We start from the raw sequence: 14,388 nt of genomic DNA, 5'->3' as shown, positions 1-14,388 counted from the left end.
GTTAAGGGTGACTGCAGATCCCTGGGGATAGGGTGAGGCGCCTGAGTGCTGCAACTGGAACTGAAAGGCTCAAGCAGAATTCGACAGATCTCAACCTGATTCTGTTGCTGGTGGTGCGACCAGAGCAAATAACACTTGTGACTGCAGGATGTTCTCTGGTTGTGTAAGAAAGAACTCAATGGCAAAACTGGCATAACAATGCAGGCATAGTAAAGCATTTAACTTCTTTAATTTCCCCTTTTACTGACTTTGGTTCTTTGGTTCTATCTAACTATAAAGTTCTTCCATGCTGCAACTCTTAGCAGTACTACAGTGCTGCTTCTATACCAAAGTTGTGTTACAACAGTTGTTCAGTTATGGAGGGTTAAATACATGGAAAAAAACTGTGAGAACTGGGTAGGACTTTTTGAATTAAGATAATTTCTCAGGAGTCAGCATCAACAAAGCAAAGAGTCAGTGCCAGTTACAGCAGCTGCAATAGTGCCGTCAATTATTCAACACCTCCAGGAGACATCATGAAATATAGCAACTTACATAGAACATATTTGAATCTTGTTTTAGGAATAAAAAAAAGTGTTGTGTGTGACCATCTGTGGTTATGTATTTTTACCATGTGTTAAGTATGTTTTTGTCCATGATGCCATAAAATACAACAGGCTTCCAGAATAGTGTTAGACCTTGGGGATTTGTCCTGTAAAGAGAACATCTGCAAGGGCTCTCTCAGTGGTCTGTTGCAGCAATTTGAGGTACAAATAGTAATCAGAACATTAGCTTTGAGACTCCCCTTGAGGCTCATCTGCATCATATTTGGAAAACATAAAGACATTCTTGATCAAAACATAAAGATATTCTTGATCTCCGTCCTGCAGAAGTGGGGCTGGAATGTGATCCATGTGAATAACCATTGTTTTAGGAGAACTGTACAATGCAAGGAAGAAAAAAGAAGTGCCTGCATGGGATGGAGTAGAGCAGTCTTACATTTGATACCTGTCTCCTGTGGACAGGAGACTTGTCAGAGAGAATATACCAGCTTATAACTGTGGAAGGTGTTGTACTTTGTGCATCTGGCTGGTGAATCCTGCAATTGATTTCTGCTACAAGGATCAGGGAATCATTCCAGGTGCTGGAGCTCACAATGGGAGTCATTAAATGGCAGCATGTATCCCAGCTGCAGCTCCCTTCCTCTTTCCTTGGCTTCTGATTCTGTGCCAGTAAATACTCTGATAACCTTAGAGAGCACTACAGTAAAGTTTGTATTTGGGTATAGCACTTAAATGAATGTTTTCTCTACCTCAACTTCCAAACTCACCTGACAAGCTGGAGCCTGACATGACTTCCTTGTCTACAAGGAAGTGCTGCAGCATGATTGGCCAGATTAAATAACACTAGAAGCCCAGTAGGATAATTTGACTTTAATATTTCTCCTTCTAGCTAATATATTAGAATTCACTCTTGTTTGCATCTGTATATCTGTTCCTATAAGACTCATATCTTCTGTCATGGGCCGTGTTTCTGGCTTCAGCCTGAGTGCAGATTACAATTCAGGACTCATATTCAACAAGCATCCAGGAATAAAGAGCATGTGGTGTGCCTGGTAGGTATTTGTCAGAACAAATCTAATTCACCTCTTTGAGAATAGGAAGACTTTCCAAGTAAAATGCTTTCTGATAGAAGCATGAGAGAGTAGACCATGAACACAAAAAATAGCAGAAATCTTTGGGGGAAAAAAAGATACATAGGTGGGATAGTAGGTGGGATGGGATGAACAAAAGCAGAAGTTTATTCTTGTCTTACACACATGGCACAACATACAGAACCAGCACAAATAACTTACAAAGTCTCATACACCATGCTTTCTCTTGAATAGCTTCTATTAAGTTACAACACCATAACGAATCGGGTATTTAGTTACGACAGATCTCCAGACATGGATAGCCTCCCATTCAAGGAGTTATTATTTTTGTAAGCTACTTAGACAAACATCATTTTTTTTTACATGTTTAATACAGTACAGTATCCTTAACAGAGTTCAAGATATTCACAATGAGAATTGAACACTTTATAAAACAGCAGAATTTCTCACCTCAGTACAGGCCAACATTCGCTCTCCTGCCTCTTTCTGAATTAAAATGTGTTACAAGTCGTCTTTACTCAACTTTTCAAACTGAGAATTGCTTTAAATGAAAAAAAAAAATGCTATTTACAGGGTTTTGTTAGATTTGATAAAAATGTCTTTGCTTCCCTTTCCAATTCCAGCTCCCCTACTCCCAACAAAAATTGCCACTTGGCAATTTTAGAAATATTGACCCTCAAGCCGCTATAAAAACTAAAAAATAAAAAAAGAAATTTGTGACGACTTGTTGGATGCAAAATGAAAGATGATCATCACAGCCCAGCATTAATTCAAAAAGATTAATTGTTATCCCCTAATGTCATATATTGTGTTCATTGGAGACAGATGATGCCTGTCATCTGATTTTTAGAGATAAGGAACTACTTATGGGCCAGCTTACAAAACCTCCATATTTTTTATTTGCAAGATGCCACACTCTCTGTGATTAAACAATTTCCAGCTCAGTTCTTTCCTTTTCAGAAATTGTTAAAACTCTGATTGTGTCATACTGACCTAAACTCTCCCAGTCTCCATTGGATAAAACAATGTTTCCCCATATCCATGGTCCCAGTGATATTTCTGGGTTGACTAAGGAGAGTTTTTCTCTCTGCATTTCAAACCCCACTGAAGCCTGTGGACATCTTTCATTTGGTGGCTTTGGATTAGTTCTGCTTGAATGTGGCTGGTAAACTCTAGCCCTTAAGCAGTTAATCAGCTTTCTAAAGAAATAATCAAAAAAGATTCCTCTCCTTTATACATACAATACGCAATATTTTTACATTTAGCATTATCATAAAAAGCATGTTTATGTTATTTTGAAAATGTATTTTTACAGAAATCTATAAACACTGTTGTATCAAACACATTCTCAAAAACTGGAGAAAATACTGACACAAAACCTGGAAGAGCCTCAATGGAATTCTTCCAGTACTATTTGTCTACTTGCATATTTCATATTTCAGTGTCCTTTCCTGCAAACATAATTTGGCCATATGAGAACAGGTAAAGTAGACAACAAATCCCCAACAGTTTTAAGTAGGACCTAGGTCTGTTGTTTAATGAAAGTAGATTGACATTCAATGTATGTTTGGTTTGTTCTAACTGGCATGCCCATTTTGCTACCTTTACTCACAATGAGCAGTGCCTCAATTCCCAAGTAGTCTTGTTCGCTTCAATGGGATTACACGTGACAAATGACATATGCAAAAATACTGAAAATGGTCTTCCACTTTTTTAACCCTTCTTATGTCAACAACGAACATCACTATCTTCTTCTTTATATATATTGTACTTGAAAATGAAGTAGGACTAATACTTGCAAACAATTCTGTATCAGAAGTTAGTGCACAAACTTTAGGAAATAATTTGATATAGTTGTGCTATAGTTCTGACAGCCTAAATACCTATCTGGTTTGACCAAGACTAAATTTCACAGGTCTAAATGCTTTATTTGTACACTTGTTATTGTTACACGACACTTCCTCAGCCTGACACAATTTAATTTTAAATGGACATGTGTCACACTGACATTAAATCAGGATGCTGTTTTCCTTTACCACCACCATTTTCAGTACAGTCAGTAATGTGCATTAATTCATATAACCAAATTACTATCCAAGTACTTTGTCTATAGAATATTGGAGAAATTATAAAGTGAATTTGGTTTCCTCTCTTGCAAAATTTAAAAAATGCGCTGGAGTTTGTATATTGGTACTGACTGTAATGGCTTCTTTACAGTCCAGGAGGTTAAACACTAAACAGCAGAATAAGGTTTTCTTCTTTGTCTCACTATTTGTTTATTCTTTAATGAAGCTAAAAAAATAAAAAAAAAAAAAACCATCAACTTCTTTTTAGCACTAATGAAACATTAAAATATAATTGGTGAAAAGTAATTGATTGTAATATCCTGTATGTTACCTCATCTCAACAGAAATTCTTTTATATGGCTTGAAATGTTTAAGGTGTAATCCTACCTAGAGGAAAAAAATGCAAGCCATATCTAACCCCAAATTCTACCATACTGTAACGTGTACAGTCACCCGTAAAGGAGCCCTTTTAACAAAAAAAAGCATGTGAACTTATCATTAGTTTGAAGTACGTATCTATTTTGGTCACTGTGATAAAAAAATTATATATATAAACTTACTAAAAAAGTCCAAGCGTAATCAATTATATAATATTTCAACACTTAAAAAAAATAGTTTTACACAATGTGATATGTAAAGCAAAATATTGAATACATGTTAATTCTTTGGGATGATCAAAGTATAAGTAACCAAAACTTACAAAAAATGATTAAATTTTCATAAAAGAAAGTTTTTGGTGGAGGGGCAGAAGGAATTTCCCCCCCTACTCACCCTCAATCCCCATGGCTTTTATAGATCCATCCCCTTGCCTAATAAGCCACAGGTGGGGGTTTTTTTGGATATATTGTAGTAAGGTTTTTTCTTCTATATATGAGTCACTAATAAGTGACTCTTTCAAAACATAGTTTGTTCTTCTTGAGGTTTACAGTGCTTCAGAATTTACAGGCCACTTAAACTCTAGAAGAATATTAATCTGAACTAATTATGTTAAAGATTGATGAAATAAAAATTCCATTATTTACTGTGAAAATTAAGTCACCTTCTGTTCTGATAATTCAATTCAAGTTTATTTCAAACATCCCTCCCCCCTTGAAAAAAAAAAAGAAGAAAAAAAAGTTTTGTGGTTAAAAGCTTGTAATTATACATAGCAAAGAAAAAAACCTGCTCCTTGCCTATGGAAATATATATAGTTTTTTAATATCCAACTCCTCTCTAACCTGCTAACCATCACATAACATATGCCACTTGGCAATTTGTCTCCTTGGATATTCACAAATTTCTTTCCAGTGCTCTCCACCTGTTCCTTCTGCTGAAGATCCCAAGGTTAACCGGCCAATGACCTCATTCCTTGACCCCCTATCTGAATCTAAAACCAGAAATTCAATGCTGATATCATCAAGGCCCTCACAAGGAATGTCAAAGACAAACAATTCATTGAACACTGCATTGGGAGTGCACTTCTTCACATGGGTTTTCTTTTTAGAAATTCTCTTCTTGGCATGGTACAGGTTCACTTTGACATAAGGGTCTGCAATGAAAAGAAAGAGCACAGATCAGCTATTGTACAGTGGTTGAAATTCCTTCATGTAATTTATGGTAAATTCCCCAATTATCCAATGTATTTACATCACAACGAGTAGCTCTGTCAAGTTATTAAATTTGATTCCTCTCATCCAATTTTTAATTTTTTTTCTATACATCTGAATTAGCCCTTTTAATTTTCCTTTATGGTCACCAAAATTGTGTTCAAGGCAGGTAGTGAAGTTTAGACTGCTACTAAATACAGATGTTTCCTTCATGAGATAATTTGTGTCCTGCAGTCCATGAAACCAAAAACACCTCTACCACATTCAAAGATGGTCTGGAAGTGCACAAAATTCTAAAGGTTTCTGAAAAATATGGAACATTGCACATTTAAGTGTGACAGAAATTGGCTTTTCACACATTCTGCTGGGGTATAATCATCAGCACTAATCAAACCCATGAAAAGAAAATTTTCAGAAAGGAGTGAATAAACTTGGGCTGAGAGAATGGATGTGATATTTCTGCTGGGGTCCTATAGAAGTCAATTCACCTGACTAAATTGAGGCCACCAATTGTTATTGAATAAATTTTATGTTAAACTTTAAATGAAAGGATATATTTGCTGTTGGAATGTGTATCTGTCTTTACACCTGCGTTGCTAGTGTTGAATATAGGAAGGAAAAATGTCCATATTTTTAGCTGCCAACCAACTTTGAGTGTTTGCATTCATCAGAATTATTTAATTGCTGTGAGGTTCTCTTGCTATTGTCTTCAATAATGGCCATATTTATTCTTTCAGAGGAGACATTTTAAAAGTCAACCCTTTCAATTACCTTGGCATTTATTCAGTGAAGTGTGGGCCTGTTTCCAGGTTCTCATGGTGCAGTGATGTAGTACAAAATCTTTTCTACTGAACCCAGTCAAACATGATAGTTTATGTAAACAATTAACCAAGTTAATCATCAAGAACTCCTGCATACTTTTTAAAAATAAGAAATACTGAAACTGAACAGTATTTGCATATTTTATGTCACAGTTATCAGACTGAAAGGGTTGGATAAGTAAAAATTTTGTTTTTCCTTGAACTGACAATGGTCTACAATAAGTGGGGTGTAATGGGGTACCTCTTCACTTTCATATTGTATCACCATAATGAACATTTCAAAACCAGAGGTTAATAAAAACACTCACTGGCTTTGAAAAATTGTATGCCATACAAGCATTAGAAACATCAAAATCAATATCAATCAGTGGTTTCCATTTAGTTTTAGAGGAAGTTTTCTGTTACTTTTGACCAGCTACTAGATAAAGCTAGAGATTTCCACTTGACTTTATTAGGCTAACAAAGGTCACTCAGCACCAGTGAATAAGGAAATCAAGGAGATGTGAAATTGGAAAGGTTTCAGAGTATAAAAAAATTCTCCTCTTCTCCAGGAGGTTGAATTGTGGAATTGTTTATTTTATTCCATAGAAACACCACTTCACTCTTCTCTTTTTCCGAGATTAATGTTGGGATGAGGGGAAAGTCACAGAGGAAAATTTGAGTGTCCTGAGTGCAGTATGCTACTGAAATCCAAATATCTATTGCACCTGGCCTTATTGACGAACAGAAAATAATGGAAAACTGTTTAAATGGAGTAGGAGTCCAAGTGCAACCTGGCTGCCTGCAGAAGTAGTGCATTCCTATTATAGTCAGCAAGGCTCTCCCAGGGGAGGCTGGAAATACAAACAAATTTTACAGCTTTACTTGTAAGAGCTGCAGTAAAAAAATGGTGTTCCATAGGGTCCAGGTAGATGCTGTGACTAGAAGGGCTTTTTTTATCAAGTTATTTTCCCATCTGGGTAAACATCAGGCAGGTCTGTTGAGATCAGCTTGTTGTCATGCTGTCTTCATGAAACCACCTCTATCTCCTGTGACTTTGGGGTAGATTTTAAAAATACATATCCTCTCTTTTAGTCAAGTAAATTATTAGGCTCAATATACATCTTTTCTCCTTCTGATATGTGAACAAAATTTAGATCAAAAGGAAGATTTAAATGGAACTTGATGAGAGTTGCCTATAGGTTTGTTGCATTGGATTCAAGCTAGGCTAACTTTCCAGGTGAATTGCAGTATGATAAACAGAAAAACTGTATTTTTAGCTGCAGTGATAATTATTCAGTGTTTCCTAAAACTACTTCCTTTTCTTCTTCTTTCATAATATTGAGTGAAATGAAAGACTATAAGTTCTACAGAGAAGCAGCAGCAGATGTGGTACTATAGCCCTTTCTTGTGTACTGCTGTTTTTGTGAGGCAGTCTTATATTCAGGACATTAAATTTTACACTGTTGTTATGTTATATAGCCTTAATGTGTCTTCTATGTGCAATTCCAGGTTCCACTGAATGAGAAATGGCAGCAGACAAGGAGAAGAGAAGATAAAACCTGATCCCTCTTAGTGCACCCCAAATCTGGCTCATGATAAAGCACGTGTGTCATGCTGCAGCATCCTCCCAGCATTGGCACAGCTCACCTTCTCACCTTGCCAAAAAATGTTAGTGCTCAAATTCAACACAGAGGTAAGATGCTGGTTTTCTTCTGAGATAAATTATATGATGATCTCACTCAATACTGATCTTCTACAAATAAACTCATTTTTTTGTCATAAATAAAAGCTTTTGGTATCTGCAAACAACATCCCACGCTTATGGCAGATGGGCTCTGTTCAAGACAATCATAAAACTCATTGGTTTCCACTGCTAGCAGATGTCACCTTTTTTTGATGTGATTGAAGAACAAATTTGTAAAATACATACCCTGGAAATAAAGCACGGACCTAGATATGAATGAAATGAATAGGTTGTAAATAATAGAAACACCATTTCTGCATGTATGGAATATTTTCAGTCTTTGAAATGCCACCTTTCAGCTGTCTTTTGTCATCTGTTTTATATTCTTGAGGCATATTCATTATTAAAACCATTACCTGATAATCCTGACACATCAGATTTAGGTAGATGCCTGGCTTTTAGAACAACGACAGTGAGTGTGTTTGTTGTAGATTGATAACAGAGAGAGACCAGTAATTCTCCACGACCAGATGATTTCTGAGGAAATTAAAGGAAAAACAAAAAAAAAGTAATAAAACTGTTGATAAGCATTTATATTGACCAAGCTTTAAACCAGAGTTAAAAGGGTTTATGGAATGTCACAGAAGTAAATGCTCTGAAGCTGTATAAAAGGACATACGATATATAGCTATTCTGATTTACATAGTGATTATAATTTCCCTCTATATTAGTTATATAACTTTTCCTATTATTGGTTTTCAGACTGAATAAAATCAAAAAATAAATGGACAATGTAAGTTGACATGACATTACGATCTTTGGACAGTACAAATAAAATCCTGAGGAAAAAAAAATCACAGTTAAAAAAAGAAACTTATCTTAAACAAAGCAAAATTACATGTAGATATAATTAGGAGAAAAAATGTAATACAAGTAAAGAAAAAATATTTGGTAAAGTGTTTTAAACAGGAAGGATTCAAGCTATCAGTAAAATCTTATCCCTTAACACTCTCTAAAGCAGTACATTATACATGAAATAAAGGTGAGATGAAAGATTTTCTCTATCATTATCTGATTTGAATTTGGAGAAGTAGTGTATTTCAAATGGAGAAGGAAGGCAAGGGAGACAAGAGCAGATAGTACCTTATATACCAGAAAATACAATAAGTTATCAACAAAATCCTGTGACATACTTATATTTGTTGTCATATAGTGATAGAATTGCAAAATGACAGTATTAGCTATAGGTATATTGCCTATTAGACATTTATTTTATTAGGCAGTATGCTTGTCATTTGAAACCAGTCATGGTGAGGTCAGTACACATTCCACTTCCTTAGCAGAGCTTTAAGAGTGTGTGTGTTTGATGCCTGTGCATTTCTGTGGTTCAGCTGGAATGGTTATAAATGACCTTTGCGTTCTGAACTGAGACACTGAGAACACAGCATTAAATATTTTTGTACCAATAAAGACAGGAAGTTTTGCTGGTAACTCCACAAAGTCTGTGGCTCCATCTTTACTACCTTTAGTAAAGCTGCAGCTCATGAGGCAAGGTGATGACAGCACCACCATGCAAGAACATGCTGCAACATCAACCATATAGTCTCTAGCAAATCCCACTTCCCTAACTAAAGACCACCCACCTTCCTTAAGAATGTGCTACACAACCCATGCAGGTGATATTTCAATTGACTTCAGTAAGATTTAAGAAAGAATGATGTCAAATATAAAAGGGGATGGAGGAGAAAGGGAATAATGCTTAAATATTTTTTTATTCTTTCATTTAAAAGCAATTAAAAGCAAATCAGTGGGGTTTGAGTCAGCTTGAGCTAACCGGAATTGGTCCACTCAAACCGGCTGAATAAGAAATTAGAGCTTAGGGCATTAGCAATTTCTTTCATCATCCTTGTTGTAATGGTTTTTTTCTATTGCATTTGTGTAATGACTTCCTCACACTGCCATTAGGAAAGCATCTCAGGAATTGCATCGTGAGCTTTTTGGCTTTTCTCTCCAAGATGGCAGCAGCATTACACAAGAATCATAGCTAACCCTATCACAGCACTTTCAAACTTTGAGTAAAAAAGATGTTACCCTAACATTTCTTTTGATGATCTCTCTGTCCATTAGCAGCCTTCCTTCCGAGAGTTCAATTCCAGCAAGGGGGATGAGGACTTCTCCAATGACATCATCTCTGGAAAATCTGTCAAAGCTCAAGATCATGAAGTGAAGTGTTAAGTCTTGAATTTGGCTGTAGGGGATCCCATAAAATGTGAAAGTCTCATCAAAAGCTGGATCTAAGGTTTTTCTCAACACTCTGGTTTTCACCTTGTGCTTTTTCTCAGGCAGGATTGTCATTTTGATGTAGGGATCAGAAGTCATTGACTGTTCATCCATTGCTGGCAGCCCACGAGCTTCTTTGATGTTCACTACAAATGCTTTCTTCTCAAAGTTGTACTCTAAGGAGAAAAAGAGAGTTCCTAGCTTGTCTTGTTTATCTTCAGATGATAGAGAAGTGATGGATTTTAAGCTATCAGGAGATACTGAATCTTTCTTCCTTTCTGCAAAATGCTTAGGAGATGAATTTTCAAGATCTGGAGAGCCCTGCATTTTTGTGGTTGTTTTAGGGAAATTGCCATTTAGATCTCTTTTCTCCAGGTCAAGATGGAGAGAGTTCTTTGGCATTGCTGATTTGTTCTTTGCTTCACTTTTATCATCTGCTCCAAACTTCTTCTTGCTGTTGAGATTCTCAGGGTAGATATCAACCCCCTTCAGAACATGGACAAACTTGTATGGAGGGGTCTTATTGGACTTGGAAGATTTGCGCTGGCAGCAGATCCAAGCAAAGAGGGAGACAGAGAAGACAAGGCCAAATGCACTAAAGATTCCAACCACAGTAGGAATTTCATCTGAAAGTCAAATAAATAGCAACAAGCACATAAGCAGCAGTACCTTGAATTCTGCATGATATTTCATAAAGCAATAATTTAGGTAAAACAAACTGATAGGAGACGGTGATATCAGCAGGACTGACAGACTGGAAGTGTTCTGCCACCTGCAGGCACCAGTGTGCAGTCCCACTCCAAGGCACGCTTGTTATGCTAGTATTTTTCCATACACGCAGAGTTAGGGAGGAGAATACTATTCCCATCCTAATAATAATCTCTGTTCATAATTTCTACACTGTCTTAACCTTCTGTGTGTAGTTTCTGAGCTTATATGTCTGTGAATAATACCAGCTCTCAGCTGTTTTCAGCTTTGAGTTTATGGAGGTTTCTTGGTTAGCTAAAACACACTCTGAAATACATATTACTTTTATATATATCATCTGCTTTCCATAGTGTGTCCTAGAATACTTTGTGTGCTCAATTAGCTATTTTTTATGGTCTGTTCCCATAATTTCCTGTAGGTATCTCTTGAAAGAAGTGAGCTTAATTGGAGGTTATAGCACTCAACAGTTTCACTGGGATTTTCAATATTTTGCAGGAGGAAATCTATATAGAAAATTTGGGATAATTATATAGCAAGTGTCTTATAGCAAGATGGATGTGATATTAGGTAGCACATATGGGTTCAAAACTGAAAAAATCTTGTTAAGTTTATCTATGTTAACCACTAAGCATTTAAGACACTGAAGCAAAGCTTATGGGGAGTTTGCAGAAAGGGTTAGCACTTCTTAGGAGTAGATAAGAAAAAAATAATTCCTCCACAGTTTAATATGAATTCTACACTTAAGCTGAATAAAGAGAAACCTGGGCAGTGTTATAACCTCCTTCGCCAAGTGGATATATTATTTACATATGGAGTATCATTAGCCCTTCAAAGCACGCATGGAAGGGTAAATGAGCACAACTAATTAGAAATCCAATTTTGCCCATAAGTAACATCACTAAATGAGTTTAAACCACCCACAATGTAACAATCAGAGCTTAACCTTTATTCCCTGCAACACTGGGCATACAATGGAATATTAATGTCGTGACATTGTTTATGCATAAAGGCAATTATGTAACAATTCTGTTTCTCTCTGGTCATTCTGGAGGAGTAAAGAGGAGCTATCCCCCTGTATTAGTAAATCAGTTTCATGCGGTCAAAAGCTGAGCAGATAAATGTGCTGCCAATACACCTTTGCTTTTTAGTGTGATGATTCAGAAAAAAAAACCCACAACAATACTATCAGAGCAAAGTAGGACATAATGTTCCAGCTCAGAAAGGATCAGGCCTGGCTGTTAATTTTTTATGACAACTTTCCTGATGACTACAAGCTGTACTAGTCTATGCACTTAATTGCAGGAACTTAATGAAATGACTGACAACCATATTTGTGAGCAAAAAGTATTTTTCCTAACTTAAGCACATGGTTTTGAGTTTCAAGAATTCCCCGGGCTGCATAAATTTAAACATACATGGTATAAATAGAAATCTAAAAGTATTTGAAAAGTAATCTGAATACTTTAATATCTTCTAAGAATGGTTTGGACATTTACAATACTTTTTCATGAGATAATATATGTTTTATAGTAATGGCTATTATAAACTTCTTTAATTCTACAACTACTGAAAGTAGTGGAAGAATCAATTTGATGTTTAAAATATTAATTGTCTTTCTTAAATAAGTAATTAGACAAGAGCATGATGTCACAAGTGTGGTTAGAAACCTCAAATGGGTGGAACAGGAAAGAAGATGAAATGGTAACTAAAATGGTTTTATATTTACAACTAATTGTGTCACAAAATGAATTTTTTGCTTTTGTCATAATCAGTTGGTTAACATTCAAGGCAGTGCATTAATAGAAAACATCACCTACTAGTTCTGGGAGAAGTTATTATTCTGGTTATTTGATATAAATCTGGAGTCTCGTCACTAAGTCATTGGAATGATCTCTGAATCAAACCACTGCTAAAGCAAGCCTAATGTGGTTTAGAGTCAATATTTCTAAAGCAGAGTTCAGAAATGTTCCCTCTTACTGTTTTTCTCACTAAAGCAACTTATGCATGCATTTTATAAGTGCACAGACATGACTGCTTCTGAAACTTCTGATACCTCACTGCATCCAGGGCATAGAAATGACAAAACTGAAAAGTTCATTGTCATCTTTGTTATTCTCATTGAAACCGGGTTGGTTAAGATGCAGCTGTTCAGCTAAAAACACTGAAATCCTGTATTTTCTTCTTCCTAGCAATGCCCTTTAACTAATGATTGACCTGCAATAAGAATAAAAGGAATGACAATTATTTCAAGAATGACTTGAACAAAGATTTTCTCTGAGGCATTTGCATCATGTAATTCTTGATGCACATTACTTTAACAGAGACACGGAAAACAGCACCAAACCCCTCTCATTCAAAACCGCACCTACAAAAATCTCTTTATCTCTTCCGGTACTTTACCAGGGAAGAGGAACGGGCAGGGAGGAAAGAAGAGAGATTAGGGAAAGAAAGCAAATTCACACAACTTCTGAGACCTGAAGAGAACTGGGAGGAAAACCAGGTCCCTCCCAACAAGCTGCGTGCTGGGAGGCACCGGGAGGCTCGGCAGAGGCTGCTCTTCTCCCGGGGAGGGGGAGCATCGCCCGGCCTCGGGTGCGAGGAGCCGGGACGCGCTTACCGAACTGCTGGCGGCTGTCCGCTATCGGAGCCATGTTCCCGGCGAGTGATGTCCGCGGGGCTGGAGCCGCTGTCCGCGGTGCTGGAGCCGCTGTCCGCGGTGCTGGCGCCGCTGTCCGGGATGCGGGAGCCGCCTCCCCGGATGCCAAGCGACCCGCCCGGGGCGCTGAGCTCGCTGCCCTGCTGTCCCCTGGCTCTGGGCTCTCACGGCGCCCGGGTAACAGTCTTTGCCAGCGCAGTTAAAAAAAAAAAAAAAAATTACATAGAGAGGAAAAAAAGAAACAACAACAAAAACCACCCAAAACCCGGAGACACGAGCAGTGGGGACAGTGGAGGAGGAGGCTGCGACGGGACTGGAGGAGAGGGGGGAGGGGAACCTTCGGTCCTCCCCTTTGCACACTGATTTGCAACCCCCTTCCTGTTTTGGCTCTTCTGAGTAGCTCCGCTCTGAGACTGAGTACGTGGTTGAAACCCAAATTGACGCAATCCTGACGCTACAGGGCTGAAATCAGCACCTTTCCCGCCTCCCTCCCCCCCTCCCTAGCCACCACACCCTCCCTCCCTTCCTCTCTGTCTCTCTCTCTCCCTTCCTACCCCCTCCTCCTCCCCCTCTCCCCGTCCCTGTCTTGGGATTGAACACGCACTCATCGATTATTTTAACTGCCTTGCTGCAGGTTATGAGCTCCCCCACACACCCCTCCACCGGACACAGACAGTGAGATGGCAATGTCTGTGATTCAGAGCACCCTCTGAAAGACATGGGTGTGCCCCTTTTGCCAGTGAAAGATGTATTCATTTGCTTAATTAACTATCAGCTGTGCATGTTACAACCACAACGTGAAAGAGTTGCCAACCTGAGAGAGTCCAGACACCTTGGCTCCAGCTGCAGGGCACAGGATTTTCCTATGACTGACGTTATGAATTTACTGAATTTGAGTCACGAAAACTCCGGATGTGACTTGTCCCTGTGCCTCCTCCCTGCTTCCTCCCAACATCTACCCCCACATAAGCA

At 37.8% G+C, this 14,388-nt stretch overlaps 1 protein-coding gene across 2 annotated transcripts; it reads right to left on the bottom strand.

The window, feature by feature from the left end:
- Window positions 1–1,752: 1,752 nt before the first annotated feature.
- On the bottom strand, window positions 1,753–13,512 carry SYT4 (synaptotagmin 4). Of its 2 annotated transcripts, none has more exons than XM_014269217.3 (4): window positions 13,378–13,512; window positions 9,864–10,678; window positions 8,189–8,309; window positions 1,753–5,227 (listed from the first exon to the last, which is right to left on the bottom strand). In XM_014269217.3, the coding sequence occupies exons 1-4, from the start codon at window positions 13,409–13,411 to the stop codon at window positions 4,920–4,922; spliced, it is 1,278 nt and encodes a 425-aa protein (XP_014124692.1). In that variant the 5' UTR covers window positions 13,412–13,512; the 3' UTR covers window positions 1,753–4,919. The 2 variants fall into 2 exon arrangements, with proteins under 2 accessions (XP_014124692.1, XP_014124693.1); XM_014269218.3 differs by having other exon boundaries at window positions 9,870–10,678.
- Between the last annotated feature and the right edge of the window lie 876 nt (window positions 13,513–14,388).

The sequence above is a fragment of the Zonotrichia albicollis genome, chromosome Z (genome assembly GCF_047830755.1).
Source record: "Zonotrichia albicollis isolate bZonAlb1 chromosome Z, bZonAlb1.hap1, whole genome shotgun sequence".
Taxonomy (NCBI): domain Eukaryota; kingdom Metazoa; phylum Chordata; class Aves; order Passeriformes; family Passerellidae; genus Zonotrichia; species Zonotrichia albicollis.
Note: the sequence above shows the minus strand (reverse complement) of the source record. Positions and strands in the feature narration are given on the sequence as shown.